The following is a 19,450-nucleotide window of genomic DNA, read 5'->3' on the forward strand; positions in this document are numbered from 1 at the left end:
CACACACTACTGCTGGTTAATGACAAGTGAGGGATACCTGTCCCCACCACACACTACTGCTGGTTAATGTCAAGTGAGGGATACCTGTCCCTACCACACACTACTGCTGGTTAATGACAAGTGAGGGATACCTGTCCCTACCACACACTACTGCTGGTTAATGACAAGTGAGGGATACCTGTCCCCACCACACACTACTGCTGGTTAATGTCAAGTGAGGGATACCTGTCCCTACCACACACTACTGCTGGTTAATGTCAAGTGAGGGATACCTGTCCCTACCACACACTACTGCTGGTTAATGACAAGTGAGGGATACCTGTCCCCACCACACACTACTGCTGGTTAATGACAAGTGAGGGATACCTGTCCCTACCACACACTACTGCTGGTTAATGACAAATGAGGGATACCTGTCCCCACCACACACTACTGCTGGTTAATGACAAGTGAGGGATACCTGTCCCTACCACACACTACTGCTGGTTAATGTCAAGTGAGGGATACCTGTCCCCACCACACACTACTGCTGGTTAATAACAAGTGAGGGATACCTGTCCCTACCACACACTACTATTGGTTAATGACAAGTGAGGGATACCTGTCCCTACCACACACTACTGCTGGTTAATGACAAGTGAGGGATACCTGTCCCTACCACACACTACTGCTGGTTAATGACAAGTGAGGGATACCTGTCCCCACCACACACTACTGCTGGTTAATGACAAGTGAGGGATACCTGTCCCCACCACACACTACTGCTGGTTAATGACAAGTGAGGGATACCTGTCCCTACCACACACTACTGCTGGTTAATGACAAGTGAGGGATACCTGTTCCTACCACACACTACTGCTGGTTAATGTCAAGTGAGGGATACCTGTCCCCACCACACACTACTGCTGGTTAATAACAAGTGAGGGATACCTGTCCCTACCACACACTACTATTGGTTAATGACAAGTGAGGGATACCTGTCCCTACCACACACTACTGCTGGTTAATGACAAGTGAGGGATACCTGTCGCCACCACACACTACTGCTGGTTAATGACAAGTGAGGGATACCTGTTCCTACCACACACTACTGCTGGTTAATGACAAGTGAGGGATACCTGTCGCCACCACACACTACTGCTGGTTAATGACAAGTGAGGGATACCTCTCCCACCACACACTACTACTGGTTAATGACAAGAGAGGGATACCTCTCCGCACCACACACTACTGCTGGTTAATGATAAGTGAGGGATACCTGTCCCTACCACACACTACTGCTGGTTAATGATAACTAAGGTATACCTCTCCCCACCACACACTACTACTGGTTAATGACAAGTGAGGTATACCTCTCCCCACCACACACTACTACTGGTTAATGACAAGTGAGGAATACGTCTCCCCACCACACACTACTGCTGGTTAATGATAAGTTAGGGATACCTCTCCCCACCACACATTACTACTGGTTAATGACAAGTGAGGAATACCTCTCCCCACCACACACTACTGCTGGTTAATGATAAGTGAGGGATACCTCTCCCTACCAAACACTACTGCTGGCTAATGACAATAGAGGGATACCTCTCCCTACCACACACTACCGTTGGTTAATGACAAGAGAGGGATACCTCTTCCCATCACACACTACTGCAGTATTCCTGTGACAGGATAACAGCTATTCTGGGGGAACTGAATACATCATTTTGAGCTCTGGTGCTTTCTGAGCCGCCAGGCTCACTACACGACTTGTCTGTAAGATATTCACCAGTGAGATACATGGGTGGGTTGGGGTGGGTGGGGTGGGTTGGGGTGGGTGGGGTGGGTTGGGGTGGGTGGGGTGGGTTAGGGTGGGTTGGGGTGGGTGGGGAGACGGTGGGTGTAGGTGTGTGGGATGAGGAGGGGTAGGGTGATGTTAGACATGTATGTGTGTAGGTTTGATAGATGTTATATATGTATGTTATAGGTCTGATATATATATATATATATATATATATATATATATATATATATATATATATATATATATATATATATATATATATATATATATATATATGTCTAAACGTATAAGAGAAAATTATAGAAATGAAAGTGCTGGCCCACAGATGGCTCCAACTTCATCCTGTTCCCTACTTGTATGTCTCATAACAATAAAAATGCTTTCAAACGAGCTGATGTAGGTAACAGCTCTTAACTTGCCAATAAAGTTAGGAATCCTTAACCTGTAAATAGCTTGTCAATAAACCTAGGGATCCTTAACCTTGTCAAACCCTGTGTAAAAAAAAAAAAAAAGGACTTAATTTTTAAATGAGTTCTTGCTAACTGACCAATTTTACCTATTTGGCACGACATATATTTATATGAAGAGGAGTGAAGATTAATTATTTCTTGACTTTCTGGTGATCGCTAAGTCGACACCACGAAACTCATAGTACATACAATACTTCCTTCTTGCGTCACATACAGAGACACGTTACCTCGACACAGTACTACTAAGTGTTAATTTGTGTTTCCACTCTTTCTCGTGGCTTTATAAAACACTCATGTGCTTTAACCACTCGTAATTTCAATTTTGAGGATCAAACGTGGTTTCTAATTATGCTGGAGGATTCTCAAAGCTCTCTGCGTCTCCGAGTAAATTCTTTTGATGTTCATCCTTCACAGACCATACACCTGAGATGGACCGGGTGAACTGGCTCTAGTTTTATTTATTTATGTATTATTGTTAAGATTAATGTATGAAACATCCTTCCAGCCTCCAACAACAGCAAGAAACAACATTCCAGCCTCCGGCAGCAATAAGAACAATCTTCCAGCTTCCAGCAGTAGTAAGAAGCAACCTTCTAGCCTCCAGCAGTAGTAAGAAACAACCCTCCCACCTCCAGCAATTGTAAGAAACAACCTTCCATCTTCCAGCAGTAGCAAGAAACAACCTTCTAGCCTCCAGCAGCAGTGAGAAACAACCTTCTAGCCTCCAGCAGCAGTGAGAAACAACCTTCCATCCTCCAGCAGTAGTAAGAAACAGCCTTCTAGCCTCCAGCTGTAGTAAGAAACAACTTTCCAACCTCCAGCAGTAGTAAGAAACAACCTTCCAGCCTCCAGCAGTAGTAAGAAACAACCTCCAGCTTCCAGCTGTTGTAAGAACTAAACTGGAAGAGTATTCTGGGTCTTCGGGTGGCTGAGATTCAATGATTCATATTTACTGGTCTAATTGCAGAGCCATTAGCAGTCAGACCATTAATTACGCTTGGTGGTCTAAGTTCCAGACTGAGGCGAATGAGCGAGGTTCAGTTTTATTCTATTTCTTTTCTTTTAATGTCGAAAATATTATAGATTATGACAGGTCAAAAGTACTAAAGAATTTAATGAGTGAGAGACAGCAAAGAGTATATCGTTTTATGCTTTACATCAGTAGGATGTGATGTCTAGCCTATTCAACCTGACGTGACATCAGTCGTTTGGAAATCTTGGGTCGTCAGTTGTGAAGCGACGTAATAGGAATAAGAAGCTAAGATCAGTGAAGTGGATCTGACGTCATGGGATTTTAATTTATAAGATATCAGACCCTTTTTGAGGTACATTCAGAATCCTTATAATAATTATAATACGTAAGATAACAGAGCTCTTTTGGTGGACTTTATAAATTCTTTGAACAAATATGACAGTTTCTGTTACATATCGTACGAGTGTACACAGACACACCCAGGGTGTCTAAGCAAGGGAAACTCTTTTCTAAGAACACTTTTAATTTCTTAGTGTATACAAACCGAGAGTTTAATACACACTAAGAGGTATAGGTCTCTCGGTTTATATACACTGGGATTTGTATATACTCTGAGAGATGTATGTATACTGAGAGGCGCATATATCTGTATATACTGAGAGAAAACTATACAGCCGGAAGGTGTATATCTCAGTGTATGTCCACTAAGAGATTACCTCAGTTTCAGTAAGTACCGTTATTTCTGTTATTGTACTGTTCTTGATGTTATTGTACCGTTTTTGCTGTTATTGTAGCGTTGTTGATGTTAATGTACTGTTTTTGATGTTATTGTACTGTTCTTGAGGTTAGTATATACTGTTGTTGTCAGTGTACCGTTCTTGATATTATTGCACCGTTCATGGTGTCAGTGTACCATTGTTGACGTTAGTTACCGGTGAGTTGCGGCGTTAATGACCGAGGCTCAACCAAAGTGGAGAGTCCTTGAACTCTACACGATAATCAAACTGCATAGTTAAGAGTGATTTCCCATTGTTGAGGTGAAGGCAGTCAGTCGTACCCTATTTGCTTGAAGCTCGATCGTGTTACAGACGTGTTGGCAGAGGTAGTGGTGACGACCCGTTCAGCAGGTGATTCACTGGCTGGTACCACCTAGGTCTAACACCACATTAAGTGGGGACTTACTCCCCATTTAGAGTCTTACATTCCATTAAGAGTCTTATATCCCATTTAATAAGGTCAAACAACCCCATTAAGTAAGGTCTTATCCCCCATTTAGGGTCTTACACCCTATTTAGTAAGGTTTTACTTCCCATTTAGAGTCTTACACCCCATTTAATAGGATCTTATTTCCCATTTAGTAGGCTCTTACACCCTATTTACTAGGATCTTACACCCTATTTATTAGGATCTTGCACCTTATTTATCAGGATCTTACACCCTATTTATCAGAGGTATCATAATTCGTTGATACCCTCAAGGGTATCCCAAAGTAATGACAACCTCACAGGTATCCCAAATAATCATCATATACATGACAGAAGGATTACGAGAAGGATTTATCAGCATAATTGACACTGACGATCTTAATAAAATCCATCATAATTCTAAATATCCGATAAAAAGGTAACACAAACTATTTCTGTATTTTAAAGACGTGACATCAGGACTCTGGGTTTACGGTGTATACGTAGACTGGTTAATGGAAAACATACATGTCCTTTAATCAAATTTATTTTCTACACTGAAATACTTTTAAAAATTCGTACCAATTTAATTCTTTTCAAACATTTTTCGATACTGATTGTACAAATTGTTTGCCATATATATATATATATATATATATATATATATATATATATATATATATATATATATATATATATACATATATATATATATATATATATATATATATATATATATATATATATATATATATATATATATATATATATATATATATATATATATATATATATATATATATATATATATATATATATATATATATATATATATATATATGCAAAACAACCACTCTGAAAGAATAGAGAAATTCCAAGCGCTTTCGTGACTACTCACATTATCAAGGAACTATGAAAGTAAAGCATCCAAGGAAGCTATATAAGGGGTCTGGCCAGCACCTCACTATCAGATCCCACAACAGTTAAACACCTGACGCGCGCCGACCCAACTTGGATAGGTCCTTTGCACAACTCACCCACAAACTATTCTACTCAAGAAAATTTAAAAATTATTATTTGTCCATTGTATTATTAAATTCTTCCCAAATTCCATTAATTATAAATGGATCTAATTTATATAAACCAAAGGAAATATTCATATTATTGTCAAAACTGCTTTTTATGACACAAGATTCAATTATATTCCTGTCGACCATGGACTTGCTTGATACTACTTTCTCAACTTGAAAATCAATTGGATGGTTAAAATCTCTTACATGAATAAATAGAGCATTGGAATCTTGTCCAGTTTTAATGCTATATTTATGTTGTTTTAATCTTAGTTCGAGATTTTTACCAGTTTGGCCGTAATAAACTTTGGGGGGGAATTCTTTATCAAAAGTTTTTTACTGTATCAAGATTTTTGAATACAACTTTAATATTAAAAGTCTTAAGAAGAGAAGGCATATCAACCAAGTTTTCATGGTAAGGGAGAACCAACATATTTTTAGTTGAATAAGGCTGGTTGTCCCTTTTTGGATTGTAAAAAGTATTAAAGTTGTATTCAAAAATCTTGATACAGTAAAAAAACTTTTGATAAAGAATTCCCCCCAAAATGCTGATGGATGTGTCTATAAGATTCCTTGTAAAATTTGCGATAAAGTTTATTACGGTCAAACTGGTAAAAATCTCGAACTAAGATTAAAACAACATAAATATAGCATTAGAACTGGACAAGATTCCAATGCTCTATTTATTCATGTAAGAGATTTTAACCATCCAATTGATTTTCAAAAAGTTGAGAAAGTAGTATCAAGCAAGTCCATGGTCGACAGGAATATAATTGAATCTTGTTTCATAAAAAGCAGTTTTGACAATAATATGAATATTTCCTTTGGTTTATATAAATTAGATCCATTTATAATTAATAGAATTTGGGAAGAATTTAATAATACAATGGACAAATAATAATTTTTAAATTTTCTTGGGTAGAATAGTTTGTGGGTGAGTTGTGCAAAGGACCTATCCAAGTTGGGTCGGCGCGCGTCACGTGTTTAACCGTTGTGGGATCTGATAATGAGGTGCTGGCCAGACCCCTTATATAGCTTCCTTGGATGCTTTACTTTCATAGTTCCTTGATAATGTGAGTAGTCACGAAAGCGCTTGGAATTTCTCTATTCTTTTAGAGTGGTTGTTTTGCATATTCTGAAATCACCTGTTTACTGTGATCCTATTGCATATATATATATATATATATATATATATATATATATATATATATATATATATATATATATATATATATATATATATATATATATATATATATAAGATTTTTATTATTAATATTCTTATACCTTAAAAAATGAAGTGAAAAAGACTAGATTTATATGCAAATTCTCCCTAAATCTGGAATCAGGTGGAAGGTAGAGGGAAAAATTATTAATTAGTAAATAATTGTATAAGAAAAGAGAAACGCCTCAGCACATGTAATAATTACATTTATTTCCTTAAAAAAATACATTAGATATTTTTAAGCTTGATTAATAATACGTTACTCAGATATAAATAAAGGAAAGACGAAAATATAATTAGCGTAAAGCTGGAAAAAAATAAAGTGACAAGCAGCATATTATGTAGATCATGAATGAAAAAGGAGATAGAGAAAATATATATAATGGTTATTTACTGACCTCGAAGATGCCAGTGACGGGGTTCATGTCTAGGAGTGAGTAGTCTGCCTTCCTGTCACCCCTGGCGTCGATGGAGATGTTACCAGTGAACCAAGGAGGAACCACGTTAGCTGTAGGAACACCACCACACCCAGAACAACATGGTGAGTCATGTTTTGTAGCTGTAGGTGAGGCAGAAGTGTTTACACACACACACACACACACACACACACACACACACTCTCTCTCTCTCTCTCTCTCTCTCTCTCTCTCTCTCTCTCTCTCTCTCATCTGCTGAAGAGGATCCCAGAAGGGGACAGAAATATACAGATCAACTAATCTTCTGAGTTTTTGTCTCCTTGTGGGCTGTTACTGAGTATTCCGATGTGATTCTCGTTGCCTGCATCAACTTAAAATATATACACGAGGTCTGTGTTCCATTCAAAGCAGATCTCTCAGACTACTAGAAGGACTCGCCTCCAAGGATGCTGCCTCTGATGTAACGAGCGAGAGAAACGATGGGCCACACAGCCTCCGCAGCAACAACAGAGTATTTACCATGAGAATTTATTGTAGTGCCAGTAAGGCGCAGCAAGCGCCTGTAACTTTCTCTGAACTCCTGGTTAAGTGCTACTTAGAAAAAAAAAAGTGCCTTCCATGCTTGAATCTTAATGAACTGTTATATGTAAAACATAAATAAATATAAATTATGTAAATTACTATGCAACATTAACGTCAACATTATTTTCACTATTTCGCACTTTTTAAAGCACCTTATTTGCAACATTCTGCAACAATTCACTGGAATAAGTGCAGTTTTTCCTGTTTAAATTGTAGTGAACGATTTTTTTATTCAAGACAATATCTTAGATCAAACACAGTAAATTATATTATACAAGTTTATTCAGTTATTTAGTTATTTGCTGTGTAGATAAATGGTTCATGTGTAACACTTGGGCAAGTGTCTTCCTCAGTCCACTAGAGAGAAGAATACTGATGATTAGGAAGAGTTTGAGGTAATCAATCCCCTAATTGTGAAGAATTGATTATATCGACTCCAGGCTGAGGGACTGATTACGTCAAACTCTTCCTAATCTTCAATCATTCGCCTCTGTACAGGACTGATGAAGTCACTGTGTGGCGAAACGTTTCCACAATAACGACACCAAGGTTTTGCACATGTGTCTAATTTATCATTTGCCACGTTGCCGGATCTTTGGCTGATTTATCGTATGAAATATTACGAACTTGTTCTCCAGGTGTTTGACTCTGAGCGGAAATGTAAGAAATGGTATTCTTGTTCATTACTTAAGTACATGCTGAAGAGGGTCCCAGAAGAGGATCGAAATATACAGATCAATTAATCTCCTGACTTTGTTAGTTTATGGGTTATTATTGAGCACTGACACTTTAGTTATATACATATATATATATATATATATATATATATATATATATATATATATATATATATATATATATATATATATATATATATATATATATATATATATATATATATATATATATATATATATATATATATGGGGGCAAGGTAGTGAATTATGTGCAAATGTTTCTCTCTACAAGTGCATTACTCCCACAGCCCATCTCTGGTATATCTTTGATATACTTTTGATAAGTTTCGAGAGTTTTTCTACTCTTCGCGCCCGGCCTTGGGCCAGGCTCGTCTGGTGCTTGTCTGGACCTGTCCAGATTCCTCTTGAAAACTTCTACACTTGTCCCAACAGTGTTTGCGATATCCTCTGGTGAGATGCTGAAAAATTCCTAAGTAACAACTACTGTAGCTCTTAAGGAAACCTGTGAACCTCTCGTGGTTCAAGGAAGCCTGTAAACCTCCAGTGGCTGACAAAACCTTCTTGGAATACTTGACGACATCCTCATTACCTGAAGTCTCCCATCTCTGGTGTCTGACACATCTAAACACTCAGTAACCCATCTAAGTGGTGTATTATGACAGGGAAACATAGCTGGCTTTGGCCCCCACTATGTAACTGTTCTATAGAAGAGGTTAGCAGCACATTGCTTTTGTGTTCACGTTTACTAGGCAAAAAAATAAAAAGAGAGGTGACAGCCTTCCCATTGTTCGGGTGTTGCAGACTCGAGGCAACATACGCATATTCACCCTTTCCTCAGAACATTTTCTGCTTATTATCTACCCTGTTGAGTTACATGAAGTGCAGAAGCTCAAACTAGTTACCTAGGAGTGCCAGAAGACTGTGTCATCACTCTGTTGCCTTCCTAGGAGTGCCGGGAGACTGTGTCATCACTGTGTTGCCTTCCTAGGAGTGCCGGGAGACTGTGTCATCACTGTGTTGTATTCCTAGGAGTGACAGGAGACTATGTCATCACTGTGCTGCCTTCCTAGGAGTGCCAGAAGACTGTGTCATCACTGTGTTGCATTCCTAGGAGTGCCGGGAGACTGTGTCATCACTGCGTTGCCTTCCTAGGAGTGCCGGGAGACTGTGTCATCACTGTGTTGCATTCCTAGGAGTGCCAGGAGATTGTGTCATCACTAAGTTGCCTGCCTAGTAGTGCCAGAGATGTGTGTCATCACTGAGCTCCCTTCCTAGGAGTACCAGGAGACAGTGTGTCATCACTGTGCTGCCTTCCTAGGAGAGCCAGGAGACAGTGTGTCATCACTGTGCTGCCTTCCTAGGAGTGTCATGAGACACTGTGTCATCACTGTGCTGCCTTCCTAGGAGTGCCAGGAGACACTTTGTCTTCACTGTGCTGCCTTCCTAGGAGTGCCAGGTGACAGTGCGTCATCACTGTGCTGCCTTCCTAGGAGTGCCAGGAGACAGTGCGTCATCACTGTGCTGCCTTCCTAGGAGTGCCAGGAGACACTGTGTCATCACTGTGCTGCCTTCCAAGGAGTGCCAGGAGAGAGTGTGTCATCACTGTGCTGCCTTCCTAGGAGTGCCAGGAGACAGTGTGTCATCACTGTGCTGCATTCCTAGGAGTGCCAGGAGACTGTGTGTCATCACTGTGCTGCCTTCCTAGGAGTGCCAGGAGACAGTGTGTCATCACTGTACTGCCTTCCTAGGAGTGCCAGGAGCAGTGTGTCATCACTGCGCTGCCTTCCTACGAGTGCCAAAAGACAGTGTGTCATCACTGTGCTGCCTTCCTAGGAGTGCAAGAAGACAGTGTGTCATCACTGCGCTGCCTTCCTAGGAGTGCCAGGAGACAGTGTGTCATCACTTTGCTGCCTTCCTAGGAGTGCCAGGAGACAGTGTGTCATCACTGAATCGCTTTCCGAGGAGTGCCAGGAGACAGTGGGGCATCACTGTGCTGCCTTCCTAGGAGTGCCAGGAGACAGTGTGTCATCACTGCGCTGCCTTCCTAGGAGTGCCAGGAGATAGTGTGTCGTCACTGCACTGCCTTCCTAGGAGTGCCAGGAGACAGTGTGTCATCACTGCGCTGCCTTCCTAGGAGTGCCAGGAGACAGTGTGTCATCACTGTGCTGCCTTCCTAGGAGTGCCAGGAGACAGTGTGTCATCACTGCGCTGCCTTCCTAGGAGTGCCAGGAGACTGTGTGTCTTCACTGTGCTGCCTTCCTAGGAGTGCCAGGAGACAGTGTGTCATCACTGTGCTGCCTTCCTAGGAGTGCCAGGAGACAGTGTGTCATCACTGTGCTGCCTTCCTAGTAGTGCCAGGAGACAGTGTGTCATCACTGAGCTGCCTTCCTCGGAGTGCCAGGAGACTGTGGCATCACTGTGCTGCCTTCCTAGGAGTGCCAGAAGACAGTGTGTCATCACTGTTCTGCCTTCCTACGAGTGCCAGGAGACTGTGTGTCATCACTGTGCTTCCTTCCTAGGAGTGCCAGGAGACAGTGTGTCATCACTGTGCTGGCTTCCTAGGAGTGCGAGGAGACAGTGTGTCATAACTGTGTTGCCTTCCTAGGAGTGCCAGGAGACAGTGTGTCATCACTGTGCTGGCTTCCTAGGAGTGCCAGGAGACAGTGTGTCATCACTGTGCTACCTTCCTAGGAGTGCCAGGAGACAGCGTGTCATAACTGTGCTGCCTTCCTGTGAGTGCCAGGAGACTGTATGTCATCACTGTGCTGGCTTCCTAGGAGTGCCAGGAGACAGTGTGCTATCACTGTGCTGCCTTCCTAGGAGTGCCAGGAGACAGTGTTTCATCACTGTACTAGCCTCCTAGGAGTGCCAGGAGACACTGTGTCATCACTGTACTGCCTTCTTAGGAGTGCCAGGAGACAAAGTCATCACTGTGCTGCCTTCCTATGAGTGACAGGAGGCACTGTGTCGTCACAGCGCTGCCTTTCTAGGAGTGCCTGGAGACAGTATGTCATCACTGTGCTGCCTTCCTAGGAGTGCCAGGAAACAGTGTGCCATCACTGTGCTGCCTTCCTAGGAGTGCCAGGAGACAGTGTGTCATCACTGTGCTGCCTTCCTAGGAGTGCCAGAAGACAGTGTGTCATCACTGTGCTGCCTTCCTAGGAGTGCCAGGAGACACTGTGTCATCACTGTGCTGCCTTCCTAGGAGTGCCAGGAGACAGTGTGTCATCACTGTGCTGCCTTCCTAGGAGTGCGAGGAGACAGTGTGTCATAACTGTGTTGCCTTCCTAGGAGTGCCAGGAGACAGTGTGTCATCACTGTGCTGGCTTCCTAGGAGTGCCAGGAGACAGTGTGTCATCACTGTGCTACCTTCCTAGGAGTGCCAGGAGACAGCGTGTCATAACTGTGCTGCCTTCCTGTGAGTGCCAGGAGACTGTATGTCATCACTGTGCTGGCTTCCTAGGAGTGCCAGGAGACAGTGTGCTATCACTGTGCTGCCTTCCTAGGAGTGCCAGGAGACAGTGTTTCATCACTGTACTAGCCTGCTAGGAGTGCCAGGAGACACTGTGTCATCACTGTACTGCCTTCTTAGGAGTGCCAGGAGACAAAGTCATCACTGTGCTGCCTTCCTATGAGGGACAGGAGGCACTGTGTCGTCACAGCGCTGCCTTTCTAGGAGTGCCTGGAGACAGTATGTCATCACTGTGCTGCCTTCCTAGGAGTGCCAGGAAACAGTGTGTCATCACTGTGCTGCCTTCCTAGGAGTGCCAGGAGACAGTGTGTCATCACTGTGCTGCCTTCCTAGGAGTGCCAGAAGACAGTGTGTCGTCACTGTGCTGCCTTCCTAGGAGTGCCAGGAGACAGTGTGTCATCACTGTGCTGCCTTCCTAGGAGTGCCAGGAGACACTGTGTCATCACTGTGCTGCCTTCCTAGGAGTGCCAGGAGACAGTGTGTCATCACTGTGCTGCCTTCGTAAGAGTGCCAGGAGACAGTTTGTCATCACTGTGCTGCCTTCCTAGGAGTGCCATCAGACACTGTGTCATCACTGTGCTGCCTTCCTAGGAGTGCCAGGAGACACTGTGTCATCACAGTGCTGCCTTCCTAGGACTGCCAGGAGACACTGTGTCATCACAGTGCTGCCTTCCTAGGAGTGCCATTAGACACTGTGTCTTCACTGTGCTGCCTTCGTAAGAGTGCCAGGAGACAGTTTGTCATCACTGTGCTGCCTTCCTAGAAGTGCCAGGAGACTGTGTGTCATCACTGTGCTGCCTTCCTAGGAGTGCCAGGAGACACTGTCATCACTGTGCTGACTTCCTAGAAGTGCCAGGAGACACTGTGTCATCACTGTGCTGCCTTCCAAGGAGTGCCAGAAGACACTGTGTCATCACTGTGCTGCCTTCCTAGGAGTGCCAGGAGACACTGTGTCATCACTGTGCTGCCTTCCTATGAGTGCCAGGAGGCACTGTGTCATCACTGTGCTGCCTTCCTAGGAGTGCCAGGAGACAGTGTGTCATCACTGTGCTGCCTTCCTAGGAGTGCCAGGAGACACTGTGTCATCACTGTGCTGCCTTCCTAGGAGTGCCAGGAGACAGTGTGCCTTCCTAGGAGTGCCAGGAGCCACTGTGTCATCACTGAGCTGCCTTCCTTGGAGTGCCAGAAGACAGTGTGTCATCACTGTGCTGCCTTCCTAGGAGTGCCATCAGACACTGTGTCATCACTGTGCTGCCTTCCTAGTAGTGCCAGGAGACACTGTGTCATCACTGTGCTAACTTCCTAGGAGTGCCAGGAGACACTGTGTCATCACTGTGCTGCCTTCCTAGGAGTGCCAGGAGACACTGTGTCATCACTGTGCTGCCTTCCTAGGAGTACCAGGAGACAGTGTGTCATCACTGTGCTGCCTTCCTAGGAGTGCCAGGAGACACTGTGTCATCACTGTGCTGCCTTCCTAGGAGTGCCAGGAGACACTGTGTCATCACTGTGCTGCCTTCCTAGGAGTGCCAGGAGACAGTGTGTCATCACTGTGCTGCCTTCCTAGGAGTGCCAGGAGACACTGTGTCATCACTGTGCTGCCTTCCTAGGAGTGCCAGGAGACAGTGTGTCATCACTGTGCTGCCTTCCTAGGAGTGCCAGGAGACACTGTGTCATCACAGTGCTGCCTTCCTAGGAGTGCCAGGAGACAGTGTGTCGTCACTGCGCTGCCTTCCTAGGAGTGCCAGGAGACAGTGTGTCATCACTGCGCTGCCTTCCTAGGAGTGCCAGGAGACAGTGTGTCGTCACTGCGCTGCCTTCCTAGGAGTGCCAGGAGACAGTGTGTCATCACTGCGCTGCCTTCCTAGGAGTGCCAGGAGACTGTATGTCACCACTGTGCTGCCTTCCTAGGAGTGCCAGGAGACTGTGTCATCACTGTGCTGCCTTCCTAGGAGTGCCAGGAGACTGTGTGTCATCACTGTGCTGCCTTCCTAGGAGTGCCAGGAGACAGTGTGTCATCACTGTGCTGCCTTCCTAGGAGTGCCAGGAGACAGTGTGTCATCACTGTTCTGCCTTCCTACGAGTGCCAGGAGACAGTGTGTCATCACTGTGCTGCCTTCCTAGGAGTGCCAGGAGACAGTGTGTCATCACTGTGCTTCCTTCCTAGGAGTGCCAGGAGACAGTGTGTCATCACTGTGCTGGCTTCCTAGGAGTGCCAGGAGACAGTGTGTCATCACTGTGCTGCCTTCCTAGGAGTGCCAGGAGACACTGTGTCATCACTGTGCTGCCTTCCTAGGAGTGCCAGGAGACAGTGTGTCATCACTGTGCTGCCTTCCTAGGAGTGCCAGGAGACACTGTGTCATCACTGTGCTGCCTTCCTAGGAGTGCCAGGAGACACTGTGTCATCACTGTGCTGCCTTCCTAGGAGTGCCAGGAGACACTGTGTCATCACTGTGCTGCCTTCCTAGGAGTGCCAGGAGACACTGTGTCATCACTGTGCTGCCTTCCTAGGAGTGCCAGGAGACACTGTGTCATCACTGTGCTGCCTTCCTAGGAGTGCCAGGAGACAGTGTGTCATCACTGTGCTGCCTTCCTAGGAGTGCCAGGAGACAGTGTGTCATCACTGTGCTGCCTTCCTAGGAGTGCCAGGAGACAGTGTGTCATCACTGTGCTGCCTTCCTAGGAGTGCCAGGAGACAGTGTGTCATCACTGTGCTGCCTTCCTAGGAGTGCCAGGAGACACTGTGTCATCACTGTGCTGCCTTCCTAGGAGTGCCAGGAGACAGTGTGTCATCACTGTGCTGCCTTCCTAGGAGTGCCAGGAGACAGTGTGTCATCACTGTGCTGCCTTCCTAGGAGTGCCAGGAGACAGTGTGTCATCACTGTGCTGCCTTCCTAGGAGTGCCAGGAGAAAGTGTGGCATCACTGTGCTGCCTTCCTAGGAGTGCCAGGAGACAGTGTGTCATCACTGTGCTGCCTTCCTAGGAGTGCCAGGAGACACTGTGTCATCACTGTGCTGCCTTCCTAGGAGTGCCAGGAGACAGTGTGTCATCACTGTGCTGCCTTCCTAGGAGTGCCAGGAGACAGTGTGTCATCACTGCGCTGTAGGAGTGTCACTGTGTGCCTTCCTAGGAGTGCCAGGAGACAGTTTCATCACTGTGCTGCCTTCCTAGGAGTGCCAGGAGACAGTGTGTCATCACTGTGCTGCCTTCCTAGGAGTGCCAGGAGACAGTGTGTCATCACTGTGCTGCCTTCCTAGTAGTGCCAGGAGACAGTGTGTCATCACTGCGCTGCCTTCCTAGGAGTGCCAGGAGACTGTGTGTCATCACTGTGCTGCCTTCCTAGGAGTGCCAGGAGACAGTGTGTCATCACTGTTCTGCCTTCCTACGAGTGCCAGGAGACTGTGTGTCATCACTGTGCTTCCTTCCTAGGAGTGCCAGGAGACAGTGTGTCATCACTGTGCTGACTTCCTAGAAGTGCCAGGAGACACTGTGTCATCACTGTGCTGCCTTCCTAGGAGTGCCAGGAGACACTGTGTCATCACTGTGCTGCCTTCCTATGAGTGCCAGGAGACACTGTGTCATCACTGTGCTGCTTTCCTAGGTGTGCTAGGAGACACTGTCATCACTGTGCTGCCTTCCTAGGAGTGCCAGGAGACACTGTGTCATCACTGTGCTGCCTTCCTAGGAGTGCCAGGAGACAGTGTGTCATCACTGTGCTGCCTTCCTAGGAGTGCCAGGAGACACTGCGTCATCACTGTGCTGCCTTCCTGGGAGTGCCAGTAGATACTGTGTCATCACTGTGCTGCCTTCCTAGGAGTGCCAGGAGACACTGTGTCATCACTGTGCTGCCTTCCTAGGAGTGCCAGGAGACACTGTGTCATCACTGTGCTAACTTCCTAGGAGTGCCAGGAGACACTGTGTCATCACTGTGCTGCCTTCCTAGGAGTGCCAGGAGACACTGTGTCATCACTGTGCTGCCTTCCTAGGAGTACCAGGAGACAGTGTGTCATCACTGTGCTGCCTTCCTAGGAGTGCCAGGAGACACTGTGTCATCACTGTGCTGCCTTCCTAGGAGTGCCAGGAGACACTGTGTCATCACTGTGCTGCCTTCCTAGGAGTGCCAGGAGACAGTGTGTAATCACTGCACTGCCTTCCTAGGAGTGCCAGGAGACAGTGTGTCGTCACTGCGCTGCATTCCTAGGAGTGCAAGGAGACAGTGTGTCATCACTGCGCTGCCTTCCTAGGAGAGCCAGGAGACAGTGTGTCGTCACTGCGCTGCCTTCCTAAGAGTGCCAGGAGACAGTGTGTCGTCACTGCGCTGCCTTCCTAGGAGTGCCAGGAGACTGTGGCATCACTGTGCTGCCTTCCTAGGAGTGCCAGGAGACTGTGGCATCACTGTGCTGCCTTCCTAGGAGTGCCAGAAGACTGTGTGTCATCACTGTTCTGCCTTCCTAGGAGTGCCAGGAGACAGTGTGTCATCACTGTGGTGCCTTCCTAGGAGTGCCAGGAGACAGTGTGTCATCACTGTTCTGCCTTCCTACGAGTGCCAGGAGACAGTGTGTCATCACTGTGCTGCCTTCCTAGGAGTGCCAGGAGACAGTGTGTCATCACTGTGCTTCCTTCCTAGGAGTGCCAGGAGACAGTGTGTCATCACTGTGCTGGCTTCCTAGGTGTGCCAGGAGACACTGTCATCACTGTGCTGCCTTCCTAGGAGTGCCAGGAGACACTGTGTCATCACTGTGCTGCCTTCCTAGGAGTGCCAGGAGACAGTGTGTCATCACTGTGCTGCCTTCCTAGGAGTGCCAGGAGACACTGCGTCATCACTGTGCTGCCTTCCTGGGAGTGCCAGTAGATACTGTGTCATCACTGTGCTGCCTTCCTAGGAGTGCCAGGAGACACTGTGTCATCACTGTGCTAACTTCCTAGGAGTGCCAGGAGACACTGTGTCATCACTGTGCTGCCTTCCTAGGAGTGCCAGGAGACACTGTGTCATCACTGTGCTGCCTTCCTAGGAGTACCAGGAGACAGTGTGTCATCACTGTGCTGCCTTCCTAGGAGTGCCAGGAGACACTGTGTCATCACTGTACTGCCTTCCTAGGAGTGCCAGGAGACACTGTGTCACCACTGTGCTGCCTTCCTAGGAGTGCCAGGAGAGAGTGTGTCATCACTGTGGTGCCTTCTTAGAGTGCCAGGAGACACTGTGTCATCACTATGCTACCTTCCTAGGAGTGCCAGGAGACAGTGTGTCATCACTGTGCTGCCTTCCTAGGAGTGCCAGGAGACACTGTGTCTTCACTTTGCTGCCTTCCTAGGAGTGCCAGGAGACAGTGTGTCATCACTGCGCTGCTTTCCTAGGAGTGCCAGGAGATAGTGTGGCATCACTGTGCTGCCTTCCTAGGAGTGCCAGGAGACAGTGTGTCATCACTGCGCTGCCTTCCTAGGAGTGCCAGGAGACAGTGTGTCATCACTGCGCTGCCTTCCTAGGAGTGCGAGGAGACAGTGTGTCATCACTGTGCTGCCTTCCTAGGAGTGCCAGGAGACAGTGTGTCATCACTGCGCTGCCTTCCTAGGAGTGTCAGGAGACTGTGTGTTTTCACTGTGCTGCCTTCCTAGGAGTGCCAGGAGACAGTGTGTCATCACTGTGCTGCCTTCCTAGGAGTGCCAGGAGACAGTGTGTCATCACTGTGCTGCCTTCCTAGTAGTGCCAGGAGACAGTGTGTCATCACTGAGCTGCCTTCCTAGGAGTGCCAGGAGACTGTGGCATCACTGTGCTGCCTTCGTAGGAGTGCCAGAAGACTGTGTGTCATCACTGTTCTGCCTTCCTACGAGTGCCAGGAGACTGTGTGTCATCACTGTGCTTCCTTCCTAGGAGTGCCAGGAGACAGTGTGTCATCACTGTGCTGGCTTCCTAGGAGTGCCAGGAGACAGTGTGTCATCACTGTTCTACCTTCCTAGGAGTGCCAGGAGACAGTGTGTTATAACTGTGCTGCCTTCCTGTGAGTGCCAGGAGACTGTATGTCATCACTGTGCTGGCTTCCTAGGAGTGCCAGGAGACAGTGTGCTATCACTGTGCTGCCTTCCTAGGAGTGCCAGGAGACACTGTGTCATCACTGTGCTGCCTTCCTAGGAGTGCCAGGAGACACTGTGTCATAACTGTGCTGCCTTCCTAGGAGTGCCAGGAGACAGTGTCATCACTGTGCTGCCTTCCTATGAGTGCAAGGAGGCACTGTGTCGTCACTGCGCTGCCTTTCTAGGAGTGCCAGGAGACAGTGTGTCATCACTGTGCTGCCTTCCTAGGAGTGCCAGGAAACAGTGTGTCATCACTGTGCTGCCTTCCTAGGAGTGCCAGGAGACAGTGTGTCATCACTGTGCTGCCTTCCTAGGAGTGCCAGGAGACAGTGTGTCATCACTGTGCTGCCTTCCTAGGAGAGGTAGGAGACAGTGTGTCATCACTGTGCTGCCTTCCTAGGAGTGCCAGGAGACACTGTGTCATCACTGTGCTGCCATCCTAGGAGTGCCAGGAGACAGTGTGTCATCACTGTGCTGCCATCCTAGGAGTGCCAGGAGACAGTGTGTCATCACTGTGCTGCCTTCCTTGGAGTGCCAATAGACACTGTGTCATCACTGTGCTGCCTTCCTAGGAGTGCCAGGATACAGTGTGTCATCACTGTGCTGCCTTCCTTGGAGTGCCATCAGACACTGTGTCATCACTGTGCTGCCTTCCTAGGAGTGCCAGGAGACACTGTGTCATCACAGTGCTGCCTTCCTAGGAGTGCCAGGAGACAGTGTGTCTTCACTGTGCTGCCTTAATAGGAGTGCCAAGCGACAGTGTGGCATCACTGTGCTGCCTTCCTAGGAGTGCCAGGAGACAGTGTGTCATCACTGCGCTGCCTTCCTAGGAGTGCCAGGAGACAGTGTGTCGTCACTGCGCTGCCTTCCTAGGAGTGCCAGGAGACAGTGTGTCATCACTGCGCTGCCTTTCTAGGAGTGCGAGGAGACAGTGTGTCATCACTGTGCTGCCTTCCTAGGAGTGCCAGGAGACAGTGTGTCATCACTGCGCTGCCTTCCTAGGAGTGCCAGGAGACTGTGTGTCTTCACTGTGCTGCCTACTTTGGAGTGCCAGGAGACAGTGTGTCATCACTGTGCTGCCTTCCTAAGAGTGCCAGGAGACAGTGTGTCATCACTGTGCTGCCTTCCTAGTAGTGCCAGGAGACAGTGTGTCATCACTGAGCTGCCTTTCTAGGAGTGCCAGAAGACAGTGTGTCATCACTGTTCTGCCTTCCTAGGAGTGCCAGGAGACAGTGTGTCATCACTGAGCTGCCTTCCTTGGAGTGCCAGGAGACTGTTGCATCACTGTGCTGCCTTCCTAGGAGTGCCAGAAGACTGTGTGTCATCACTGTTCTGCCTTCCTACGAGTGCCAGGAGACTGTGTGTCACCACTGTGCTTCCTTCCTAGGAGTGCCAGGAGACAGTGTGTCATCACTGTGCTGGCTTCCTAGGAGTGCCAGGAGACAGTGTGTCATCACTGTGCTACCTTCCTAGGAGTGCCAGGAGACAGTGTGTCATAACTGTGCTG

At 46.8% G+C, this 19,450-nt stretch overlaps 1 protein-coding gene across 1 annotated transcript in view; it reads right to left on the reverse strand.

Moving 5' to 3' along the window:
* LOC128698921 (receptor-type guanylate cyclase gcy-28) overlaps positions 1–19,450 on the reverse strand; it is a 153,780-nt gene that overhangs the window by 46,220 nt on the left and 88,110 nt on the right. Inside the window, exon 4 of the mRNA XM_070090405.1 lies at positions 7,107–7,216. Coding sequence (XP_069946506.1) covers positions 7,107–7,216 — 110 coding nt within the window. The remainder of the gene's footprint in view (positions 1–7,106; positions 7,217–19,450) is intronic.

The sequence above is a fragment of the Cherax quadricarinatus genome, chromosome 31, assembly GCF_038502225.1.
Source record: "Cherax quadricarinatus isolate ZL_2023a chromosome 31, ASM3850222v1, whole genome shotgun sequence".
Classification (NCBI taxonomy): domain Eukaryota; kingdom Metazoa; phylum Arthropoda; class Malacostraca; order Decapoda; family Parastacidae; genus Cherax; species Cherax quadricarinatus.